Source organism: Mauremys mutica, chromosome 11 (genome assembly GCF_020497125.1).
Source record: "Mauremys mutica isolate MM-2020 ecotype Southern chromosome 11, ASM2049712v1, whole genome shotgun sequence".
NCBI classification, from domain to species: Eukaryota; Metazoa; Chordata; order Testudines; family Geoemydidae; genus Mauremys; species Mauremys mutica.
Genome location: NC_059082.1, coordinates 46,797,429 through 46,820,111, shown reverse-complemented (window position 1 = coordinate 46,820,111; position 22,683 = coordinate 46,797,429). Strand labels below are relative to the sequence as shown.

Below are 22,683 nucleotides of genomic sequence, written 5' to 3'. Positions count from 1 at the left end.
TGCCCTCTCGTCCTTCTCCCAAACATACTGTATCACCCAATCGTCTTCCAGGAAACCCTATGAAATCAAGCTAACCAGCATTGTTGGAGCATCAAAGATTAGGGTTAGAGAGCTGATCTGAACCAGATTTCTATCCCTTGCAAAGAAATGCATTCCTGAGCTTTCTCACTGGGAAGGGAAGTGGGAGTAGCCAACCATGTCCACCCCCCTACCTCACTCCCCCGTTACTCCCGCATGCCTATGGGCGTGGTTTGCACTAACCTTCCACTGCCATTACTATAATTATCACATGATTGGGAGGCAAGGACTGCAGCAGTGATTCAACTGGCTAGCTCATATCCTTGACAGAGACTGTGTTAATATAAGAGCAAGGCTCTTGGAGCATGGGCCAGTCTGTAGGAATTTTGCCTCACAAGGTGACTCGTTGGTTTTGTTCTCCCTTCTCTCAGGGCCATGTTAGCCAGGGGTGGCGTGCGTTTGCCAGCTTTAGCCAATCCCAGCATCCTGTGGCTCCTCTCCCCTACCGAGAATGGCCAGATCCTCGGCAACCGCAGGGCTTACACAGCCGCTGGCGAGGTGTACTCTCCTTCCCTCCAAAGGAAGGTGGCCCGGTCCTTCAGCGAGCTCCCAGGCAACTGGAGAACAGGCTGGCTTAACCTCTTTCACTTCTGGCAGGAGGGTGGCTTCCACAACGTCCACAACATCATGATCCACAAGTTCCAGAAGTTTGGACCCATTTACAGGTAAGAAGCTGTGAGGCAAGCCCCACTTGGGCAGCAACAGCACTCCTTCTGAACTGCACATCCCTGCTAAGGGCAGCTCAGTGGCATAAATGTGTGTATCGGTAGGGTGTTGAGGTACCATGGTCTAGTGGGTTGGGCAATAGAGCATGAGCCTGGAAACTTGGGTTCTCAGTGCCTTATGGGACAATCTTATCCATCTGCCCCTAAATTTAGATCGGCTTTTACCTCTGTCCCCCAGGGACCCAACTCCAGTAGTATCAACTGAGGGGCAGTGTGGTCTAGTGAATAAGGCACTGGACTGGGAGTGAGGCGACCTGGGCTCTAGTGCCAACTCTGGTACTGAATTGCTGCATGACAGTGGGCAAGTCACTGGCCTCTTTGTGCCTCAGTTTCAAAACCTACCCTTTGGCTAGTGAGATGGTAAGGTATTTGCCCCCCTCCCCCCAATACACAGTGCCTAGCACAGAGGGACCTTGATTTCAGTGACTGGAACACTAATAGTCTACCAGGGTCCGATCTGAAAGATCCTTCAAGTGTCTGGTCTGGGCCAGATTTAGGGGTGACAGGAAGTCTCAGCTGGTGGCTTAACCAGAAGGCCACCCTTCCTCTCCATGTAGGTTTGTACATCTAGGAGCTCAGACACCATGGGGATGGGCAGTAATACAAAACCCCAGTGTGTGAACATGTAACATCACACAGTGTAATTTCACTCTGTCATTGCAGCACATGCCCAACTCAACCAACAGTTTATATAACATGGCAAGAGGCCCTGGATTTACCCTTCAATCTGCAAATCAAAATATTTGTTGTATAACTATTCCGAGAAAGCCAACATGGGATCTAAGTGGCCATTTACATTCTTCGGTACATTTTATTGTCGCTCTGATCACACTCCCTTGGCTGTCAGAATCTTTAGGACTCTATTATAAACAACAAACTTCTCTCCAAACTGTACTTAGTACAAGGCTATGGGCCAGATCCTCAGCTAGCAAAAGTCAGGGGATTTCTACAGGTTGCAGTGGAGCTGTGTCCATTTACACCAGCTGAGGTGCTGGCCTTATATTTTTCATCTCAGTGTTTTGCTTCCACCAATATCTCTTTAGCCAAGGGTTATTTTAGTCATGAGAAAACCTCATGGGCTCAAATTCACCCCTAGACTTAGTCTTAGGGATTTGACCCACTACCTTGTATATCTGTTACACAGCTGGGGCTAGTTTAGTCTGCATGGGCCTGATCCTGAAGCCCTTATTCTTTATTTGTGCTCAGTTCCCTTTGGAAGGAATAGGTGTTTTGCCTGGGTAACTAGAGTCTGATCTTGGGTGGTGGTCATCTCCAGCAATTCCCATTGATTTGGAGTTGCAGGTGTCAGCAGCTCCCAGGATCAGACCCTTAGAAAGGACATTTAGGGGGAGGCCCTATGGAAAAAGGCTGTGGGATGTGGCTTTGTTGTAGTTTAGAAGACAGATTGTGACTGGGTGTTCAAGGGGAGCTGCCCCTTGCACTTAGGCCCTGTGGACAGCCACAGATAATTCTTGCATGATCTGTGTGAAAGGCTAGTGGCACGAACCATGCCAGCCTTCCCAAAGAGGTTGTTGTGGGGCAAATGGACGGTGCAACCATGGCTCTGTGCCAGTTAGAGCAGCTGAGCCAGTATGAAGGGGTGGAGGGGAAATAGATGCTGCCGTCTTGAAACAGGTGACAAAGCTTCCACCTCAGTGCACCAGGGGGAATTCTGGCTGTGTTCTGACTGTGTCCCACACAGACTCAGGTTGTGGCTCCAAAGCCACAAAGCAACCTGCTCAAATTCTTCACTGTGTGCACTGGGCAGACAGGAAGAGTGACCCTTTCCCATGCTGATCGCCCCTTGATCACACAAAGAGTTATAGACCCAGAGCAGCTGCACTACTTAACCCAAGAAGTAGCACAGGCTGTTAAGGCACATTCATGGATTAAGTTTCACTGTCTCCCTATGAGATAGGTAACTTATTACCCCCGCTTTAGAGGTGGGAAAACTGAGGCATAGGAAGGTTAAGGCCAGCATTTTCAAAAGTACATACTTTTTCCAAAGGTGTTGAAACTTGATATCAAGGCTTCATGCAAGGCTGCCAGGTAATTGATACTTTGGATTGGTGCAAGTGCCCGTAAAATATGGTTCTGGGCAACTCATTGTATTCAGGCAGAACAGGAAGGGTGGTTCAGTAGTTAGGGTTCTAGCCCAGGATGGGGGAGACCTGTGTTCCTGCTCAACTACAGACCTCACATGTGATCATGGGAAATTCACTTAGGCCCAGATTTGTAAAGGTACTTAGGTATTGCTGCACTCAGTGTTGTAGCAACCTAATTTATTTAGGAGCCTAAATCTCATTTGCAAAATAGATTTATGCCCTTAGGAGCCAAATTCCCACTGAAAGCCAATGGGATTGAGAATCCTAGGTGCCTAAATCACTTTTGAGAATGAGATTTAGGCTACTCAACGAGTTAGGCTGAGAACATCGATGTCTAAGTATCTTGCAAAATCTGGCCATTAGAGACTCTACACCTTAGTATACCACTTGTGAAATGGGAATAACATTTCCCTTCCTCAGAGAGTTGTTAGGACAAATACTTCAAAGCCCATGGCGGGCTCAGATTCCAGGGTAACAGGGCCCAGCTGAGTTTTAGGTAGAATCATTATCAGCAAGATATTGGTAACAGGAAGGCAATTCAGAGGACAGCAGCAAAGGGGTTGAGTGAGGACGATGAAATTAGCTAAATATGTGCAGTTGAGCTTGACAAACAATGAGGACGATTATTATCATGCTATGACAGGGTATGACTATGAAAGAAAATAAAATCAACTGACCAAAATATCTGAGTGTGAGACTAATGAAAACGCTTCCCGTGGGACCAGCTTGGGGCTACCCCTGTTTTGGACAGGAAATCGTAGCTCATTCAATTTAACTCATTTTCATGTCTAACTCCTGTGCTGGCCACTTTTGTCCAAGGACTGCGAGCAAAATCAACAAACATTAAACTAAACAAGCCTCACAGTACCCACAGGAGAGAGGGACATATTATTGTTGTTTTGATTTTACAGAAGGTTAAACGGAGGCAGGGGAAGGAGACATGACTTGGAGTTAGAGAGGGAGTCAGTAACAGAAGCCAGTTATCCTGGATGCCAATCCCATACACTAATCACTAAACAAATACAGAAGTATTAAAAACAGAAGGGATGAGACCTATTGGGTCACTGAGTGCAGTCTCTAGTCATAATCTCATATAGATTATGAAGCACTTGTTAAGGGCTGGTCCGAACCCCTTTGAAATCAGACTAGCCAAGTGATTGCTGAAGCATATGTCTTATTGGGAGTCAATGGAATTTGTGCTGCTATGTCACTTGGGTGCTGCTAAAAGCCCATCCTTTGAGTTTCAAGTATGGGAGTTTATGCGTGTTATTTATGTGATAAGAGTCGTATTTTTCACATACAACATATGTCCGGGGGAACTGCAATGGGCATGTTTTAGATATTTCAAGTTAATTAAATACATAATTCAGAAGACAGGGCTTGATCCAGAGGTCATTGGTGTCAGTGGAAAGACTTCGAACTTTGGATCAGGCCCATAGTTTTGATCAGCAGCCAGACTTTTAGGTGTGTATCGATGCTGAACAGAGACTCTGGCCCTTGTAGATTTCCCCCATTGCTACTCATGGGGTACCAGTCACAACCCCTACCCCACTCAGCATTTATTAGGGTGAGCAAGTGAGGTTTTCTTCAGGGCTCTTTGCTTGTGGGAGTGTCCTGATTCCCTGTCAAATGTTACAGGGAGAAACTCGGCCTCTACCAGAGTGTGAATATCATTAACCCTGAAGATGCTGCTACGCTCTTTAAATCGGAGGGCAACTACCCAGAGAGGTTCATGGTGCCACCTTGGATGGCCTACCGTGACTTCCGCAACAAACCATATGGAGTGCTTCTCAAGTAAGGACTATAAAAGGGTATGCTGGGGCCCTTTCTTCAGGGCCTCTTCTGACCCTCACTTCAGACACACACTATGGCTACACTTGCATTTCAAAGCGCTGCCGCGGCAGCGCTGCCGCGGCAGCGCTTTGAAGCGCTAAGTGTAGTCAAAGCACCAGCGCTGGGAGAAAGCTCTCCCAGCGCTGTCCGTACTCCACTTCCCTGTGGGGAATAACGGACAGCGCTGGGAGCGCGGCTCCCAGCGCTGGGGCTTTGACTACACTGGCGCTTTGTAGCGCCGCAATTTGCAGCGCTGCAGAGGGTGTGTTTTCACACCCTGCTGCAGCGCTGCAAATTTGTAAGTGTAGCCAAGCCCTAAGAAAAGAGAAACTCGGGAAAGAAATGAACCCTTCCCAAGGTATAGTCAGTGTAGATGTGGGGTTAGGGGGTGGAGTGAAGTTCCCTTTCTAATGACAAAGGTAGCTGGGCTCACCTTAATGTAGTAATCTAGGAAGGGAGGAGATTTAGCATGATGTGAGAAGAGGAGCATTGTCATAGTGATGCCTCTGAATTTGGAGCATCAGCTGGGGAGAGAAGTGGGTTGACACCTAATTCTTAGGAAACTGAGGCTCAGGTGGGTCAGGTACGTTTACCCATAGTAGAGAGTCAGGTCTGATCTCTTAACTGGAGCACATGACAACCTGTCCATCCTGGAAACCCTCCTTGATCCCTAGCTTACACTCCCCATGCAACTTGCTTCCCTGCTGCTAGGACCCGTGTGACTGTCAGGCCAGGACTCTGGCCTGGACCATGTGATTCAAGGTCTGGGAGGGAATTCACATGGGAACAGACCAGCCAGGGCATGGCAGCTGGGCAGGAAGCAGTGGGTGCCACTCAGGGAAAATCAGTCTATGTTGCTTCATGGGTGAGATGAGGAGGGTTGCAGAGGTGGGTAGGGGCTGGGTGTAGTGGGAAAGAATGGGTTTAGACTGTGGCCTGCCCTGAAACGTGGGACATATCAGGGAACACAGCTATGTTAGTGATCTTCCTTTGATTTTCCCAGGAAGGGAGAGGCCTGGCGCTCCGACCGCCTCATTCTGAATAAAGAGGTACTGTCCCTGCAGGTGATCGACTGCTTTGTGCCCCTGTTGAATGAGGTGAGCGAGGACTTTGTCAAGAGGGTCCGAGTCCAGATCGAGAAGAGTGGCCGGGGAAGGTGGACAGCCGACCTCACCAATGAGCTGTTCCGCTTCGCCCTGGAGTGTGAGTGGACTGGGCTGGCATGTTGCAGCTGCCTGTGGGCTGTCATTGGCTCAGTGGGCTGGGGGAAGCAGAGCTCAGTCAGTTTGCACTAGTGCCTAAATCCAGACACCCCAGACATGCCACTGATTCCTGTGACTTTGCAAATGGCCCGTTATCATTAGAAAGGGTTGAACCATACCTATAGGGTCTGAACGCCCTTAGGAAGTGGAAAATCCACCCTTTCTGCTTAGGAAACTCTGTTTGGATGAGCACTCGAGTGACCTTCAGCAGAACCTCTTCAGCTTGAAACAAACCCCATGGGGTCAGTGTTTAACCATATGCCTCACACTGCAATGCAAGCTTCTGCAAGGACCATCCAGAACCTCTCTTCCCATCTTGTCTGAGTGTCTTGTGGATGAAATATATTTATAGGACCACATCCACAGCTGGTTTAAGTCACCACAGCTCCACTGAAGTCAATGGAAACACATTAATTTACACCACCTGGCCCCTGAACTGTGTCTCTGACTACTCATGGCACTTCCTCCAAGAATACAGTTGATGACGCCAGAGTCCTCGCTAAATTTCAGCTGGAGTCATCCTGCCTCACAAACCCTCTCTGCAGCCTCAGCTACATGTAGTGCTCTTTCTTCGTGTCCTGAACTGTTGTGCAATGTCGGCTGGCCCTGAAATACTGCCATTTCACCACAGAGGTGGCTGTATTTCAGTCCTAGACACTGTGTTTTATATATATAACGACAAATATGTTAGTGCTAGAATAGAAATGGATAGAAATGACCCCTCTCTGGAGCAAAGATCTTGGAATGATGTTGGATAAGAGACACTATATATTACATGCAATAGAACTACATACAAAAGAACATTAAGGTTGTAAAGCCAAGTTCTTGGAAGCTAGGAAACGCCAGATTTATGGTTGCCTGTGTATCCTTAATAGACAGCACTACCAGGCCTGCATATCAACATACTGTGCAATGGAGGTGCTTGTGGCCAATGGCTTAAGATCACTCCAGAGTGACATTTTTGGGGATGTTGGAAGTTTTGAATTCTAACTCTAACCCTTGCTCCTGCAGCCGTGTGCAATGTCCTGTATGGAGCACGCCTCGGGCTTCTGCAGGATTTAATTGACCCTGAGGCGCAGAATTTCATTGATGCCGTGACCCTGATGTTCCACACCACCTCACCCATGCTCTACATCCCACCCAGTGTGCTCTGCAGGATCAACTCTAAGACCTGGCGGGACCATGTGCAATCCTGGGATGTGATTTTCAGGCATGGTGAGAGCTCATGTGCACTGTTGCATAGATCCCAACCATCTTAGGGAAAGGGTGGTGGCTAGGGCAGGAGCGTTCATGCTATCATGCGGAAGGTCCCAGATTCAGTCTCATACTGCCACAGATGAGAAGTTGTGGGAGCATCATGCAGGGAAAAGGATGGATTTGCACAGAAAATAGCTCTTGCTAATAGGAAAGGGTAACTCTGGCAAGATACTTGCTCCTTGCTATACTGAGGGCTTTGATATGTTGCTGGGGTCTTTTAGATGGAAGACAGCAGGGATAGCTCTGCTGGAGGAGCTGGTGGGGTTTTCTGTGGTGCAGGAGGGATCACTCAAATGTCTTCAGTTGGGGAATTATAGGAAAGATATGAAGTGTCAGGAAAGAGCAGAATTCCCTATACTGTCCTTGGGTACTAGATTCTAGCCAGGGTTGGCCAGTCTGGGAAAGCCCAATGATCTGTCCCATGGGAAAGCCACACAGCTTTTGGCTGGGGCAGGTGAGCTCCTTTGGCTTAAGAGATGCCATTAAAATGCCACTCAGTGACATCACCTTAGCATCCGCAGGAGACTCAGGGACCAGGGGCTCAGAGATGGGGTGGTGATGGCATGGGGAGTGGGAAGAGGGCTGGGCCCTTATAGACGCTGAATTTACGTCTTTGCTTTTTCTCCCCATCTCCCTCCCCGTTTTCCCAGCTGACAAGTGCATCCAGAATATCTACCGAGAGCTCCGGCTGGACCGGAAAAGCACCAAGGAATATACTGGCATTCTGTCCAGCCTCTTAGTACAGGACAAGCTGCCCATCGATGACATCAAGGCCAACATGACAGAGATGATGGCGGGCGGGGTGGACACAGTAAGGTTGAGCCTCGGGGATTGGGGAGACTGCCATTGTTGTGGTGGCGATTGTGACATGACCCCCTGGGGTGCAGCCTCAGACTGTGGGACCGCTGTTCCCCCTTATCTCTCTCCAACCTGGGCTGTATCTCACAATGCCTTGCTTGTGACCAGCAGCAACTCCTCCAGGTGCTGTGATCACTCAGCACAACCGCAATCCAGCTAGATTGCATGAATGCTCCCAGAGCCACTCATGAATAACACAGAGAAAGGCACCAGAGCCAAATCCCCCCCAGCTCCCAGCACTGTACCCCAGGAATATACCTTAAACCTGGGCCAATCTCCCCTGTTGGAGTCTTGTCTTCTTCTCCATGTGCTTGCAGCGTAGGTGGGGGCAGGAGAAGGGCCCAGTATGTGTCCACTCTGTTTTATACCCTCAGTCCATGTGCCTGGAAAACAAAAGTCCAGGTATGTCTAGGGGGCATTGCTGAGTCTCCAGGCAAAGTTGAGCAATCCCCCTGATCTGGCCTCATGCAGGTGAGTCATTGCATTGTAGCTCCCTTGCTGAACAATGGCTGTTGATGGGTTGCTTCACACCCCACCCAGAAGTTGGTTACTCTTCTTGCTGTTGCCTCTGGGGAGCTAATATCTGTCTGATTCCCCAATTTACAGCATGTTTCAGTGACAACCATATGACACAATTCTCATAACCTCACATGCATTAATGATAAACATATATGGCTAGAGAAATGACTTTCAGAAGATCGTAACCTTTCCCCTGATGCCTTACAAGGCATGCTTTATATGTAATATCACAATTATATACAGATAAGGAATATGGAGGGTTACAGGGTGCTCTCTCAAGGTACAGAATGTGCCAGCAATATTACAATATCTGCGGTAGTTTCTGTGTACTAGACGGTTTAGGGGCGATCATTCATTATCACCTTGGACCTGGCATTTCACTAAGGAGCAATGGTGGAACCTCAGCATAGTTCCCTGTTTGCATATCTTGGCTCTGGCAGCCCTCTGATGGCATAAATGCCCCCAGATGACTTTCCCACACTGCTCCTCAAAGGAGGATGCTCGTGGGGGAGTACAGAAGGCAAAGAATGGCAAAAGTTGAGAGCCTGGAATTGGAGCTTGGGCACCTGGGTGCCTCTCTCCCATAGGCTCTTCTAAAAGTCCTGGCCCGTAACACTTCATCAACACAGGGGCTCTTCTCTGAGCATCTCAAGGTGCTTCATTAAAGCAACACAACCGCCCCCCCTTGTCAGAAAGGGAAATTGAGGCACAGAGAGGAGACATGGCATGTATGGCTCACGCAGAGAGCAACAGCCCTAGGGTCAGAACCCAGCTGGTGTTGAGTTCTAGGAGGTTACCCTGTGCCTTGCTCTAGACCCCCCCCCCATGACCATCCTCTGTGCCCTGCTCTAGACCTCCATGACCCTCCAGTGGGCCATGTTCGAACTGGCTCGCACTCCAGTGGTGCAGGAGCAGCTGCGGGCAGAGATCTTTGCGGCCAGACAGGCAGCACAGGGCAATATCCTGAAGATGTTGAAAGCCATCCGGCTGCTCAAAGCTGTCATCAAGGAAACACTCAGGTAAGGAGTTTTCCTTTCCAAGATATTGCAATCAGTTCCTGACCCCCACCACTTTCTACCCAGATGTGTGTTTACAGATGCCTGCCTTCTCTTTATGGGAAATCAGCCTGGTACGTAGGCCTGGTACAGCCCCCAGCACTACAGAATCTGAGCACTGGAGCTGGAGTTTTTTACCTTTGAAGAAAAATGAGCATCTCCCTTGAATTGCTGATCCTCTTAGAACAGCGGTTCTCAAATTTCATTGCACCGTGACCCCCTTCTGACAACAAACATTACTACACGACCCCACAACGGGGGACCAAAGACTGGCCAGGGCAGGGCGGGGCCAAAGCTGAAGCCCATGGGCTTCTGCCCTGGGTTGGGGGGCATGATGTAACCTTAGCCCTGGGCGGTGTGGCTTGGACCCTGGGCCCCAGGAAGTCTAACACCGGCCTTGATGACCCCATTAAAATGGGGTTGTGACCCACTTGGGGGTCCCAACCCACAGTTTGAGAACCCTTGTATTAGAAGATAACAGCTCACTACCTACTTACCTATGGAGCTATCACCTTAGTTCTAGTGCAGGGGTAGGCAACCTATTGCATGTGTGCCAAAGGTGGAACACGAGCTGATTTTCAGTGGCACTCACACTGCCCAGGTCCTGGCTACCGGTCCGGGGGGGGGGGGGGGGCTCTGCTTTTTAATTTAATTTTAAATGAAGCTTCTTAAACATTTAAAAAACCTTATTTACTTTCCATACAACACTTGTTATAGAAAGATACCTTCTAAAAACGTTAAAATGTATTACTGGCATGCGAAACCTTAAATTAGAGTGAATAAATGAAGACTCGGCACACCACTTCTGAAAGGTTGCTGACCCCTGTTCTAGTGGGCGGGGGGGGGTCCTGTGCTTTTGATGCTGGAGGCCTCTGGTTCTCTGTCAGCATAGTGTGTTTGCTACAGTCCATCTAACACACTTTTTCATCAGTGCAGCATTTATGACTTAGCAACAATGGAAACATTTTGAGAGAAACTGATGCAAAGGGTGATAAATCTGCCTTCTTAAAAAGCAATTAACTGAGCACCACAGAGCACAGCACTGTTGTCCTTCCAAAACAATAAGTTCACAGAATTGGAATATTCCTCCATCCCATTCCCAGTGGGCTCACCATAAACTTTCCATTTTGCTTTTCCATGACAATTTCTCTGAGCTTCAAGGAAACAGGAGAAGAGAACAAATATGAAGTCATTGCTAACTCTGGGTAACTGCTACACTGAACAGTGCCTTTGCAGACTGACAAATAGGCCCATGTTACAAAGTGTCATGTACCCCTTGTACACAGGAGGCTGCAACGCTGCTACTTGCAGGTCAGACTTCAGTACCAGATTTGGCCTGGCTACAGAAAGATCCAAGATATGTGTTCTTTTTAAAATACCTTAGAACACAGCTAGGTATGCTGTTACCAGTTCTGGTAACGGATGTTATGCACTGTGCTGCCTAGCATTTGAAAATTATAATAGTTTTAGAATAAAACCACAGAATCATAGGACTGGAAGGGACCTTGAGAGTTTATATGGTCCAGTCCCCTGCACTCATCCCATACGATACCATGAGTAAGGATATCACTAAACTGGTTCTCTCTGTGTGTGAGCAGCTTCCTTGACTCCTCCATGACACACTCTGCCCTTGCATAGGAGACGCATGGCACATCGAGTGCTTTGAAGACCTGTGCCTGTGGATCAAAGGGAGGGGGCATTTTGTCTGGTCTCTTTTTGCGAGCTTTCCTACTGCTTCCTTGTATTTCAGAATTTTTAATACCAGGCACTCAAGAAACTTTGAAAAAAAATAGCACCATTGATAATTGATTCCAACATTCACAACTCTAGGAAATCAATTGAATTCTTTTGTCAGTCTAATAAACTGGGACAGTTTAGGCAAAATATTAGAGGTAGTGTTATAGGACCAGTTTGGTGATAGCACAAATTGTCACTGGAATCACTTACCATGGAGTGATTCAAGACTAGACCTTACCCCCATCTGGCAGAATTGGCTTTAGGCATCATGTGTCTTACCTACACTGGGAATTTCCAAGTTCTAGCAATAATTGTTCAGCCACCAGTGTTTGGATTGGTAGACCCTGCTGGAAACCAGGGTAAATCCTGCTTCAATGCAAGGAAATGCTAGTGCTCCCATCCCATTGAAGCAATACGCTGGTTTGATCAGCTACCCAGCCAGCATGCTGTGCACAATGGAAACTGTCTTAAGCAATGTGACAGGGCCACAGCTGGGCTCCCACCAAACCACTACTGAGTTCCCAGGCAGGTGCACAAAGTAAAAGGGGTTTTTGACCTTTCAAGCAGGGTCGCACACAGAGCAGAAACCGGCAAGTCACATGGAGCACATCCCCTGTCAAGTCGACCTTCCCTCCTCTGGGGCTTCTGGCCCCAGGTGAGACTTTCCTCACAGAGCAAGGTCTGGGAAGCTGCTCTCCATCCCAGCCAGATTCTACGGGAGCTGGGCTCGCCCCTTTTAACAGCTCCTGACACAAGGGCTGTGGAGTAATTGCACTTAACTCATGTGATTGACTTAAAAAAAATTAATCATGATTAATCACAGTTTTAACCACACTGTTAAACAACAGAATACCAATTGAAATTTATTAAATATTTGTGGATGTTTTTCTACATCGTCAAATATATTGTTCAGTTATAACACAGAATACAAAGTGTACAGTGCTCACTTAATTTATTGTTTTTATTACAAATATTTGCAGTGTAAAAATGATAAATTAAAGAAATTGTATTTTTCAATTCACCTGATACAAGTACTGTAGTGCAATCTCTTTATCGAGGAAGTGCAACTTAGAAATTTAGATTTTTTTTGTTACACAACTGGAACCCAAAAACAAAATGATGTAACACTTTAAAGCCTACAAGTCCACTCAGTCCTACTTCTTTTTCAGCCAATCGCTAAGACAAACAAGTTTGTTTATATTTACGGGAGATAATGCTGCCCACTTCTTATTTACGTCATCTGAAAGTGAGAACAGGCACTTTTGTAGCCAGCATTGCAAGATATTTACGTGCCAGATATGCTAAACATTCGTATGCTTCATGCTTCAGCCACCATTCCAGAGGACATGCTTCCATGCTGATGACGCTCATTAAAAAATTATGCGTTAATTAAATTTGTGACTGAACTCCTTAGGGGAGAATTGTATGTCTCCTGCTCTGTTTTACCCACATTCTGCTATATTTTAATATATTTCATGTTATAGCAGTCTCGAATGACATCCCAGCACATGTTCTTTATTTTAAGAACACTTTCACTGCAGATTTGATAAAACAAAAAGAACGTACCAATGTGAGATTTCTCAACACTTGACCCAAGGTTTAAGAAGCTGAAGTGCCTTCCAATATCTGAGAGGGATGAGGTGTGGAGCATGCTTTCAGAAGTCTTAAAAGATCAACAGTCTCATGTGGAAACTACAGAACCCGAACCACCAAAAAAGAAAAATCAACCTTCTGCTGGTGGCATCTGACTCAGATGATGAAAATGAACACGCATTGGTCTGCACCGCTCTGGATTGTTATTGAGCAAAACCCATCGTCAGGATGTTCTCTGGAATTATGATTGAAGCATGAAGGGACATATGAATCTTTAGCATATCTGGCACATAAATATCTTGCCATACTGGCTAGAACAGTGCCATGCAACTCACTTTCAGGTGACATTGTAAACAAAAAGCAGGTGGTATTGTCTCCCACAAATATAAACAAACTTGTTTGTCTTAGCCAGTGGCTCTCAACCTTTCCAGACTATTGTACTCCTTTCAGGAGTCTGATTTGTCTTGTAAGTTTCACCTTATTTAAGAAATACTTGCTTACAAAATCAGACACAAAAATTCAAGTGTCACAGCACACTGTTACTGAAAATTTTTTACTTTCTAATTTTTACCATATAATTATAAATCAATTGGAATATAAATACTGTACTTACATTTCAGTGTATAGCATATAGAGCAGTATAAACAAGTCATTGTCTCTATGTAATTTTAGTTTGTACTGACTTCACTAGTGCTTTTTATGTAGCCTGTTGTAAAACTAGGTAAACATCTAGATGAGTTGCTGTACACCCTGAAAGACCTCTGAGTACCCCCAGGGGTACATGTACCCCTGGTTGAGAACCACTGGTTGGAATGATTGGCTGAACTACAAGTAGGACTGAGTGGACTTTTAGGCTTTAAAGTTTTACATTGTTTTATTTTTGAATGCAGTTTTTTTGTACATACCGGTAATTCTACATTTGTAAGTTCAACTTCCATGATAAAGAGATTGCACTACAGTACTTGTCATGGTGGAATTGAAAAAATACTATTTTTTTTGTTTTTACAGTGTAAATATTTCTAATAAAAAATAAATATAAACTGAACACAGTACACTTAGTAGTCTGTGTTGTAATTGAAATCAATATATTTGAAAATATAGAAAACATAAAAACATATTTAAATGGTATTCTATTATTGTTTAACAGTGTGATTAACCGTGATTATTTTTTTAATTGCATGATTAATTGCAATTAATTTTTTTAATCTGATACCTATTGCAGGTGTAGCAGGTCATGGCTTATTAAGCCCACAGCAGCTTGTTAAACCTTTCCTGGACAGCGGAAGGTTTGTTTACCCTGTCACGAGCAATAGCTCGAGGGCCTGGTTTAACAGAAGTAGGTCCTCTAGCAAAGTGGGAGCAGAATGGCATGGGGAATCTTTGGGCTGAGCTCTTATTTCTAAAGCAGATGACTTGTTTCATGTACAGCCCTGATTGTATACGCTGCCCCTTGGGACAATATCAACTGTAAATGAGTGATGAGTAAATACCACCCTGATGTGTCCTCCTCCTGCAGGCTCCATCCAGTGGCAGTGACCCTACAGAGATACACAACACAGGAGATTATCCTCCAGGACTATTTCATCCCCGCCAAGGTGAGTTTCCCTCCGGGGTAGGGCCAGATGGAAAGAGGGGAACAGGCCCCTGTGGACCTTTGGCTTTGTCTCCACTAGACTTTTGTCTTAACATTTCCCACCATTACTGCTTTTCGTGCCTCTCCAATGGTGGTAGCCAGCATGGGAGCACAACTATAGGCTGCAGGGCCGGCCCACAACATTTTGGCACCTGAGGCGGGGAGCTCAAATGATGCCCGCATACCCTCGAGCTTGGGCCAAAACTTTGAAAGATCTCAGTTCTGCCTTTTTCCTGTTCTACTCCTCTCATGGTACTACTTTGCTACCTGCCCCAATAAAGGAGAACTAAAAACTTAAAATGCTTTGGTCAAAAATTTTAAGTAACACTTAACTTTCAAAAGCCTGAACAGCAAATGTAACTTTTCTTGTCTTCATAGTAAACACTGGCATTTTTATCTGTTTGACTAATCAAAGTGGTGCTTTCCGTGCCTTCTTGGTTGCAAAGATTTGAACTGCTTCCTGAAGGTCCACAGTCTGGGCGAGATCACGATCTATTGAGATTGCAAGGCTGACCAGCCTCTCCTGTGTCATTGTGGAGCGTCGATGTGTTTTTATTAACTTCAGCTTGGAGAAGCTGCATTCTCCGCTGGCAACTGCTACAGGAAGCGTTAGATGTATGCGCAGAGCAACAAAAGCATTTGGAAAGACGGTGGTCATCTTATTTGTGCACATATATTCCAGAACAGCCATTGGAGTTGATCCTGCTGAAATGTATCTTGAAAGGGCTTTCAGTTAATTACCTAAATCACTCGCATCAATATTACGCATGTCATCATGTGTCAACACTGTCTCTAGTGCCCTGCATTGCTGGTGTAGGTATTCTTCATAGACTCATAGACTTTAAGGTCAGAAGGGACACCACTATCATCATCTAGTCTGACCTCCTGCACAATGCAGGCCACAGAATCTCACCCATCCACTTCTATAACAAACCCCTAACCTATGTCTGAGTTATTGAAGTCCTCAGATTGTGGTTGGTCAAGCTGCAGAGAATCCTCCAGCAAATGACCCCGTTCCCCATGCTGCAGAGGAAGGTGAAAAACCTCCAGGACCTCTGCCAATCTGCCCTGGAGGAAAATTCCTTCCCGACCCCAAATATGGCGATCAGTTAAACCCTGAGCATGTGGGCAAGACTCACCAGCCAGCACCCAGGAAAGAATTCTCTGTAGTAACTCAGATCTCATCCCATCTAACATCCCATCACAGACCACTGGGCATACTTACCTGCTGATAATCAAAGATCAATTGCCAAATTAATTGCCAAAATTAGGCTATCCCATCATACCATCCCCTCCATAAACTTATCAAGCTTAATCTTAAAGCCAGATATGTCTTTTGCCCCCATTACTCCCCTTGGAAGGCTGTTCCAGAACTTCACTCCTCTAATGGTTAGAAACCTTCATCTAATTTCAAGTCTAAACTTCCTAGTGTCCAGTTTATATCCATTTGTTCTTGTGTCCACATTGGTACTAAGCTTAAATAATTCATCTCTCTCCTTAATATTTATCCCTCTGATATATTTATAAAGAGCAATCATATTCCCCCCTCAACCTTCTTTTGGTTAGGCTAAACAAGCCAAGCTCTTTGAGTCTCCTTTCATAAGATAGGTTTTCCATTCCTCGGATCATCCTAGTAGCCCGTCTCTGAACCTGTTCCAGTTTGAATTCATCCTTCTTAAACATGGGAGACCAGAACTGCACACAGTATTCTAAATGAGGTCTCACCAGTGCCTTGTATAACGGTACTAACACCTCCTTATCTTTGCTGGAAATACCTCGCCTGATGCATCCTAAAACTGCATTAGCTTTTTTAACGGCCATATCACATTGGCGGCTCATAGTCATCCTGTGATCAACCAATACTCCGAGGTCGTTCTCCTCTGTTACTTCCAACTGATGTGTCCCCAATTTATAACTCAGGTATAGTGAGGCGTTTTGGAATATCATACAACATCCCAAATATACTGCTGTGTTCCTTGAACTGCATGAAACGTTTTTCAGCTGACTGTATTGCACAATCTAGCACCTGGTTAAAGAATTAAACTTTGAATTGTTGTTTGAGGTCTCTTATGCCTCGTAATCAAAATGTCTTCTTCTTCGGCGACTCTTGTATTCTTGAATGGGTGGGAAAATAGCTTCAGTGTGAAGTTCCTCTGCCAACTTCTGTGCATTCTTCAGAATGTTTTGAAGTCCCTCATCTGACAGGTAAGACTGTAGGTATGACTTTGCTTTGTCCAGTTGTTCCATTGCTCCAGATATATCAAGGTCAAGACCTTGGAGTCTCTTGCTTGCAACATTTATTTCAAACAGTATGTCATGCCACAACACTAAGCCACACAGAAATTTGAAGTTATGTATGTTTCTGGTGATTCCATTTCCCCCTGCCACTGTTCTCCCATGAACAGTTCCTGTCATAGCATTATCCTCCATAATGGCAACTATGGCATAATCTATCTTCCTAATTTGGTGTTTGATAGGCTTTATCACCTCCACTCAACTTTCCCATCATGTGGCACTCAGTTGTTTCAGTGTCAGAGAGGATGTTCCCAGATGTTGCTTCAAAATTTGCCATCGATGAGTTGATGCAGAGAAAAATACATAGATGCTTTGAATTAGATTAAAAAATTCAGCAGCCTCACTAGAAGCTGATGCTGCATCATGACCATCAAGTTCAATGAATGAGAACTGCATGGGACAAAAAAAGCTTGAGGGTTTAACTCTCGGATCTGTGTCTGCACTCCTCTGTTCTTTCCTCTCATGTTGGCACCATTATCGTAGCCCTGACCTCTCATGTCAGCTATAGCAATTCCCATAACTTCCAGCTTTTTAAGAAGCACATTGTCATACCATCTCGTGTAGTATCATTGTCAATAAATTCTAGAAAATGCTCTCTGATAGTCACCATTGCAGGGATATTTTCACTAGGTTCCATTGTTGTTACAAAATGCACCATTAAAGTCATTTGTTCCACATGGCTGATGTCAGGTGTGCAGTCCAGAATAGCAGAGTATTATCTTGCTGACTTCAGATCTGCCACAATCTTCTGTTTGACTTTTGTTGCCAGTAACTGTATAATCTCATTTTGAATTGTTTTTCCAACGTAGTGATGTGTGTACATTTCTTGGGTGGTGACTCTTCTTAGATGCTCGTGGAGTACAGCATCAAAGTCAGCCATCAGCTCCACAATTTTAAGAAAGTTTCCATTGTTTGGCACATGCAGCTGATCCGAAGTGCCATGCAGTGCTAGGTTTTGGGAAGCAAGCATTCTCACAATGGCAATGAGCCGTTTCAGAACATTTTTGCCAGTAAAGAGACTCTGATGCAATCTTCTCTTGATGCTGATCATCTATGGTGGCCTTTAACCTTAGCCTCATCTCAAGCTCTTTCCACCTATGGAATGCTCTCTGGTGATTTGCTGCCTTCTCAGGGCATGCCAGATTTCTAGCCAGATTTGTCCAGTCCTTTGTTCCTGTAGAACCTAATGTGGCTGGAACATTAGACTGGAGGAGTTTGCAACAAAAACAGTATGCAGCATTCTGGGTTTTTCAGTACATAAGCCATGGCCTCTCCACTTTGTCACCATTGGGGATTTCACGCCAGTAATGTGTTGGATGGAAACTTCTATTTTCATTGTCTTTGGGGAACATGAAGTTGCTGTGGCCTAAGCAGTACAAGGAAGTCCCTCAGGCTATTGCTCAAGTGGATCCACAGACCTGGATCTAGTTTAAGGAACTAAACTCAGCAGCAGCTGTTTCTTGCACCTCCACCACACTTTTCTCTGATCTACACTTTTCTTCAGGAATGTGCCTGGTTACATCCATTTGAAATGGAGAGATGGATGCTGCAGTAGCTACCAGGTCACTTGCACTCTAACTGGAAGATCAGGCATCTCCTCACCACTCACATTCTCACTGGAGCCGGAAGGCTCACCATGAACATTTGTGTCTATGTATCTCAGGAGAGCTCCTTCCTGCTTAGATAGAAAAGGTTCCTTTGCTTTCTTTCTTTTTCTGAATGCTGCCCCAGAGGGGCTTTTTCTTCTTTCACTCAGCTTTTCTGTGCTAGCTATAGTGGCTTTCACTGAATTGAAGGGGCCAAATAAGCAGGCTTGTAGCAGGGCCTGAGTGAGGGAAGATATCAGTATCTTAAAGGCCTAACTGGCTCCTACTACTTCAGTTGACTGCTTGTTCTCCTCAAGTGGGTTCAGGGAAGCATCAGGAAACAGGAAGCTCCCTGAGAAGCTGGTATTAATCAGTCCAGGCTCCTGGGGGTGCTAGAGAGGTACATAAGAGGCTCCTCCTTCTCTCTCTTCCTGCAGCTCCTGCTGCTTTCTGTTATTCCCTCTCACCTTTTCTCCTGCCTGCCTGTTATGTCTCTTGTGCCCTCCTTCCTCCAGCATAGCACTCCATCTCTGTGCATCTAGAGCAGAGAGAATACATATGCAACAGTAGCAGACACTATTTTCTACACTCTGGGTCCTAGTGGTGCAACCCCACAATCTGGCACCTGAGGCTAGCAATGATAGGCTGCCCCGGCCATTTTAACCATTGTGTCAGCCCGATCTAGTGCAGAATACCCATGGCTTGTAGCAAAGGCCCCATTCGCAGCCAAGGGAAGACTGTAGATAAACAGTATTTAAAAACTTGCTTATGGCCAACCAGGATTGTACCAGGCTTGGGCTAGTCAGTGAGGCCAGGGCTGGGGCACATTAGCTTGGTGTTTAAAGAAAAGATCTACCATGAATCTGAACCCTGCCTAAAGCACAAGCGCCTGGGCCCATTCAAACTGGCTGGCCAAGGCATGTTAGTGGGATGGGAATCTGGGCTAAGCTTTAGAGACACAGTAGAGAACTCACAGCCCGGGGGGTGGGGTGGGGGATGGGGACGGGAGGGCACTTTAAACTACCTTTGCACCTGCCTGATCCTGGGTTGCTCTGGTGGCTGGAGTGTCCCCTGGCTCAGGGGCCTGTCTAACCTACAGCAGCCTTCATAGCCTGCCCAACAGAGCACTGCTCCTCCCAGAATCTCTGCTGCATACATGTCCTTCAGAAGGCAGCCTTCCACCACACTTGCCTGCACTGAGGGAATTCTCCCCCAGCTGGATATGGGATCCCTTCTGCTGTTCCCTTTGCCCTTTTACCCAGTGTAAAGGGGTGGGGGAGGGAACTCACCTAGTGAGTTTAAGCCATGCGTAGATATGGAGCTTACACTCAGTTGTTAGAGCACTTTAGATGGCCCCAAAGAAAATGGGGGAACTAAATGTATGAATGGCTGGAGCAGACAGGCTCTGAAACCATTGCCAGTTACAGAGTGAACAGTGCACAGCCTCTGTGAGCAACACATACAGCAGCGCTCTCCCAATGGAGCATACCATTAAAGTCAGTGTCACCCACCCTGAGGGAGGGCTGCCCACCAGGCCCTGTGTGTGGCTCTCTGTTTGTGGTAGCACAGTGGGCCAGACTCACCCCTGGTGTAAGGGCAGATGCTATTCCCCCACATTGTGATTGCAGTGTCACACCCCTGTCATGAATGAAGTCTGGCACAGCCTCTGTGATGGATGCCTGCTGGGAGAGCTGCTAGCAGTTCACTCATCCTCCCTCCCCTCTCTTTTGCAGACTCTAGTGCAGGTTGGAATTTATGCTATGGGCCGTGATCCCAAGTTCTTCACCAAGCCAGAGTTGTTCGACCCAGCGAGATGGCTGAAAATGGACTCTACATACTTTAAGGGGCTGGGGTTTGGCTTTGGGCCACGCCAGTGCCTCGGTCGCAGGATTGCTGAGCTGGAGATGCAGCTCTTCCTGATCCATGTGAGTCTGACACCTTCCTCCCTTGGCAAAGCCACAGAATTTGCAAAGCACCTTGTCGCTGAGGCAAGTTCCCGGAGATGTCAGAGAAGGGCTGTGGGCAGCTGCACAGAGAACCAGGAGAACCTAGGGCTCTGTTGGGAAAGAGAGAAACAGAGGTCTAGGCACTTGGCTGTCTGCGTGGCTTGCACAAGTGGAATGAGAATTGCATGGTAGATGGTTCACACAGCTAAGGCTGAAAATTACAGTGCAGGTGCATGTGCCAGCAAGCTCCCCGCAATCCATACTGGGATCTGAGGGTATGTCTATACTGTACACTCAGCTGGGATCTGACTTAGGTTTAAGCCCAAGCCCCCAACCCCCACTTCCGTCCACACATAAATCAGTCTGACTCAATAAGCACTCAGGACCCAGATCTTAGGACCCTGCTAGGCGAATGGGGCTGAGCTTGAATCCTGCTCAAGCCCTGTCATGTTGCAGTGTAGCCACAGCTCAAGCTGACCCGAGTCAGACAGTCTGTGTAGCACAGTGTGGACATGTTAGTATGGCGTGAAACCTGGTTCCAGCAATTGTAAACCCAGGTTTACAATGCAGTGTGGCTGCTCAAGCCACGGGCTTGGCAGCACCAAGGCCACAAGCCCAGATCCCACAGCGCCTGCTTTATAATGCAGTGTAGCCGTACCCCGAGAGTCCTGCTAGAAGCATGCAAAAGTTTAGCAACAAATATGCAAAAAAATGTTTGGCTGAAGAGTTAACTAAGGTCATGAAGTTTCCTTTGGCCTCTTAGATTCACAGAATGTCAGGGTTAGAAGGGACCTCATCAAGTGCAACCAGATTTTTGCTCTAGATTCCTAAAGGGGCCCCTCAAGAATTGAACTCACAACCTTGGGTTTAATAGGCTAATGCTCAAACCACTGAGCTATCCCTCCCCTCCTGTAAAAGCTGGCTGCACAATGCAGGTTTCGCAAGTCACATGGTTTGTTTTATGGCAGATCACAGAAGATTTTTGCCAGTTTTCTTGAAGTTCATGAAAAAGCAAAACTAGAGGGGTACAAAATCCTCCCCAAATGAGCAACATTTTTGGGTGTGCACGTCATCTTCTGCATGCACAGATGGAGAGCAAAGACCATCTAGTGCAATGAATACAAGGAAATTTAAAGAATGTCCAGCCCCCAAGTCAACAGGGCTTCCCTCAGCCAAAGACTAGGGATAAAGTCATTTCAACCCTACTCCACAGTGGAGCTGCCCCACATTGCCTTCTTCCCAGAGATCTCCTTTCTCATCCTCTAGTTATCAGGGTCATCCACCTAAGGCCCCACTGAATATCCTTCTTAGTGGAGAGTAGTGAGAGGTAATGCCACACATCTTGCTCAGTCCTGCAAATGTCCTGCACTGGGGTAGTCAACTCTGGATCTTCCAGAGGGCGATAGTGGCTTGTGGCAAGAAATTATTGTGCCACAGGTTGAAAAAGTGGCACATAGTGTCTTGCCACTGTCTAGCTCAAGTCAATGGTGCTTCTAGTGTAGGTCAGAAGTGGGGGCATTGGCAAAGCTGTCTGGGGAGTTGAGGGAAGCTTGCACAGCATCTGACTGTGCAATGAGACTTTCTTTTCCATTTGCCTCATTAGCTGGAATCAAGATGAGTTTGTACCTCTGACAGATTTTCATTGTCTCCTTTGTTCTATTTTCCAGATGCTGGAGAACTTCAAGATAGAAACCAAGAGAGGAGTGGACATTGGTACCAAGTTTGACCTCATCCTGATCCCAGACAAACCCATATGCCTTACGTTACGAGCCTTGGACTCCCAGCCATGAATGGAACAGAAGCTACCGCTCCCCACTGATTCTGTGACAAGGCTGGGCCAATGGGTGATGGAGCCAACATCAACCCATCTTGAGCCAGCTGAAGCGCTGTCACCTGTGTTTGGGACAATCTGTACATATGATTTATGTCTTTGTGGAACTTTGTCTCTAGACATAAAAATTAGACTCTAGTAAGGAGAAATGAAGGGGGCTAGGGTGTGTGTGATGGGATTCCCTGTGGTGCAACCTGGAATTGGGGTTCTACTGAGCCCTCTGACATATCAGCCTGGGCTCCCTCTCACCAGGGCCGCCCAGAGGATCCAGGGGGCCTGGGGCAAAGCAATTTTGGGGGTCCCTTCCATAAAAAAAATTGCAATACTATATTCTCATGGGGGCCCTGCGGGGCCTGGGCAAATTGCCCCA

General features: G+C 46.5%; 1 protein-coding gene across 1 annotated transcript; it reads left to right on the top strand.

The window, feature by feature from the left end:
• Positions 1-305: 305 nt before the first annotated feature.
• On the top strand, positions 306-22,668 carry LOC123344111 (cholesterol side-chain cleavage enzyme, mitochondrial). The gene is made up of 9 exons (XM_044979909.1): positions 306-743; positions 4,547-4,702; positions 5,745-5,944; positions 7,015-7,218; positions 7,911-8,071; positions 9,490-9,656; positions 14,539-14,617; positions 20,270-20,461; positions 22,150-22,668. The coding sequence occupies exons 1-9, from the start codon at positions 454-456 to the stop codon at positions 22,270-22,272; spliced, it is 1,572 nt and encodes a 523-aa protein (XP_044835844.1). The 5' UTR covers positions 306-453; the 3' UTR covers positions 22,273-22,668.
• The last annotated feature ends 15 nt before the right edge of the window (positions 22,669-22,683 follow it).

Coding starts and splice junctions, on each gene's coding strand:
- LOC123344111 (XM_044979909.1), top strand. CDS start 454: ATGTTAGCCAGGGGTGGCGTGCGTTTGCCAGCTTTAGCCAATCCCAGC. Junction 5,945..7,014: donor GTTCCGCTTCGCCCTGGAGT/GTGAGTGGACTG, acceptor TTGCTCCTGCAG/CCGTGTGCAATGTCCTGTAT. Junction 9,657..14,538: donor GTCATCAAGGAAACACTCAG/GTAAGGAGTTTT, acceptor CTCCTCCTGCAG/GCTCCATCCAGTGGCAGTGA.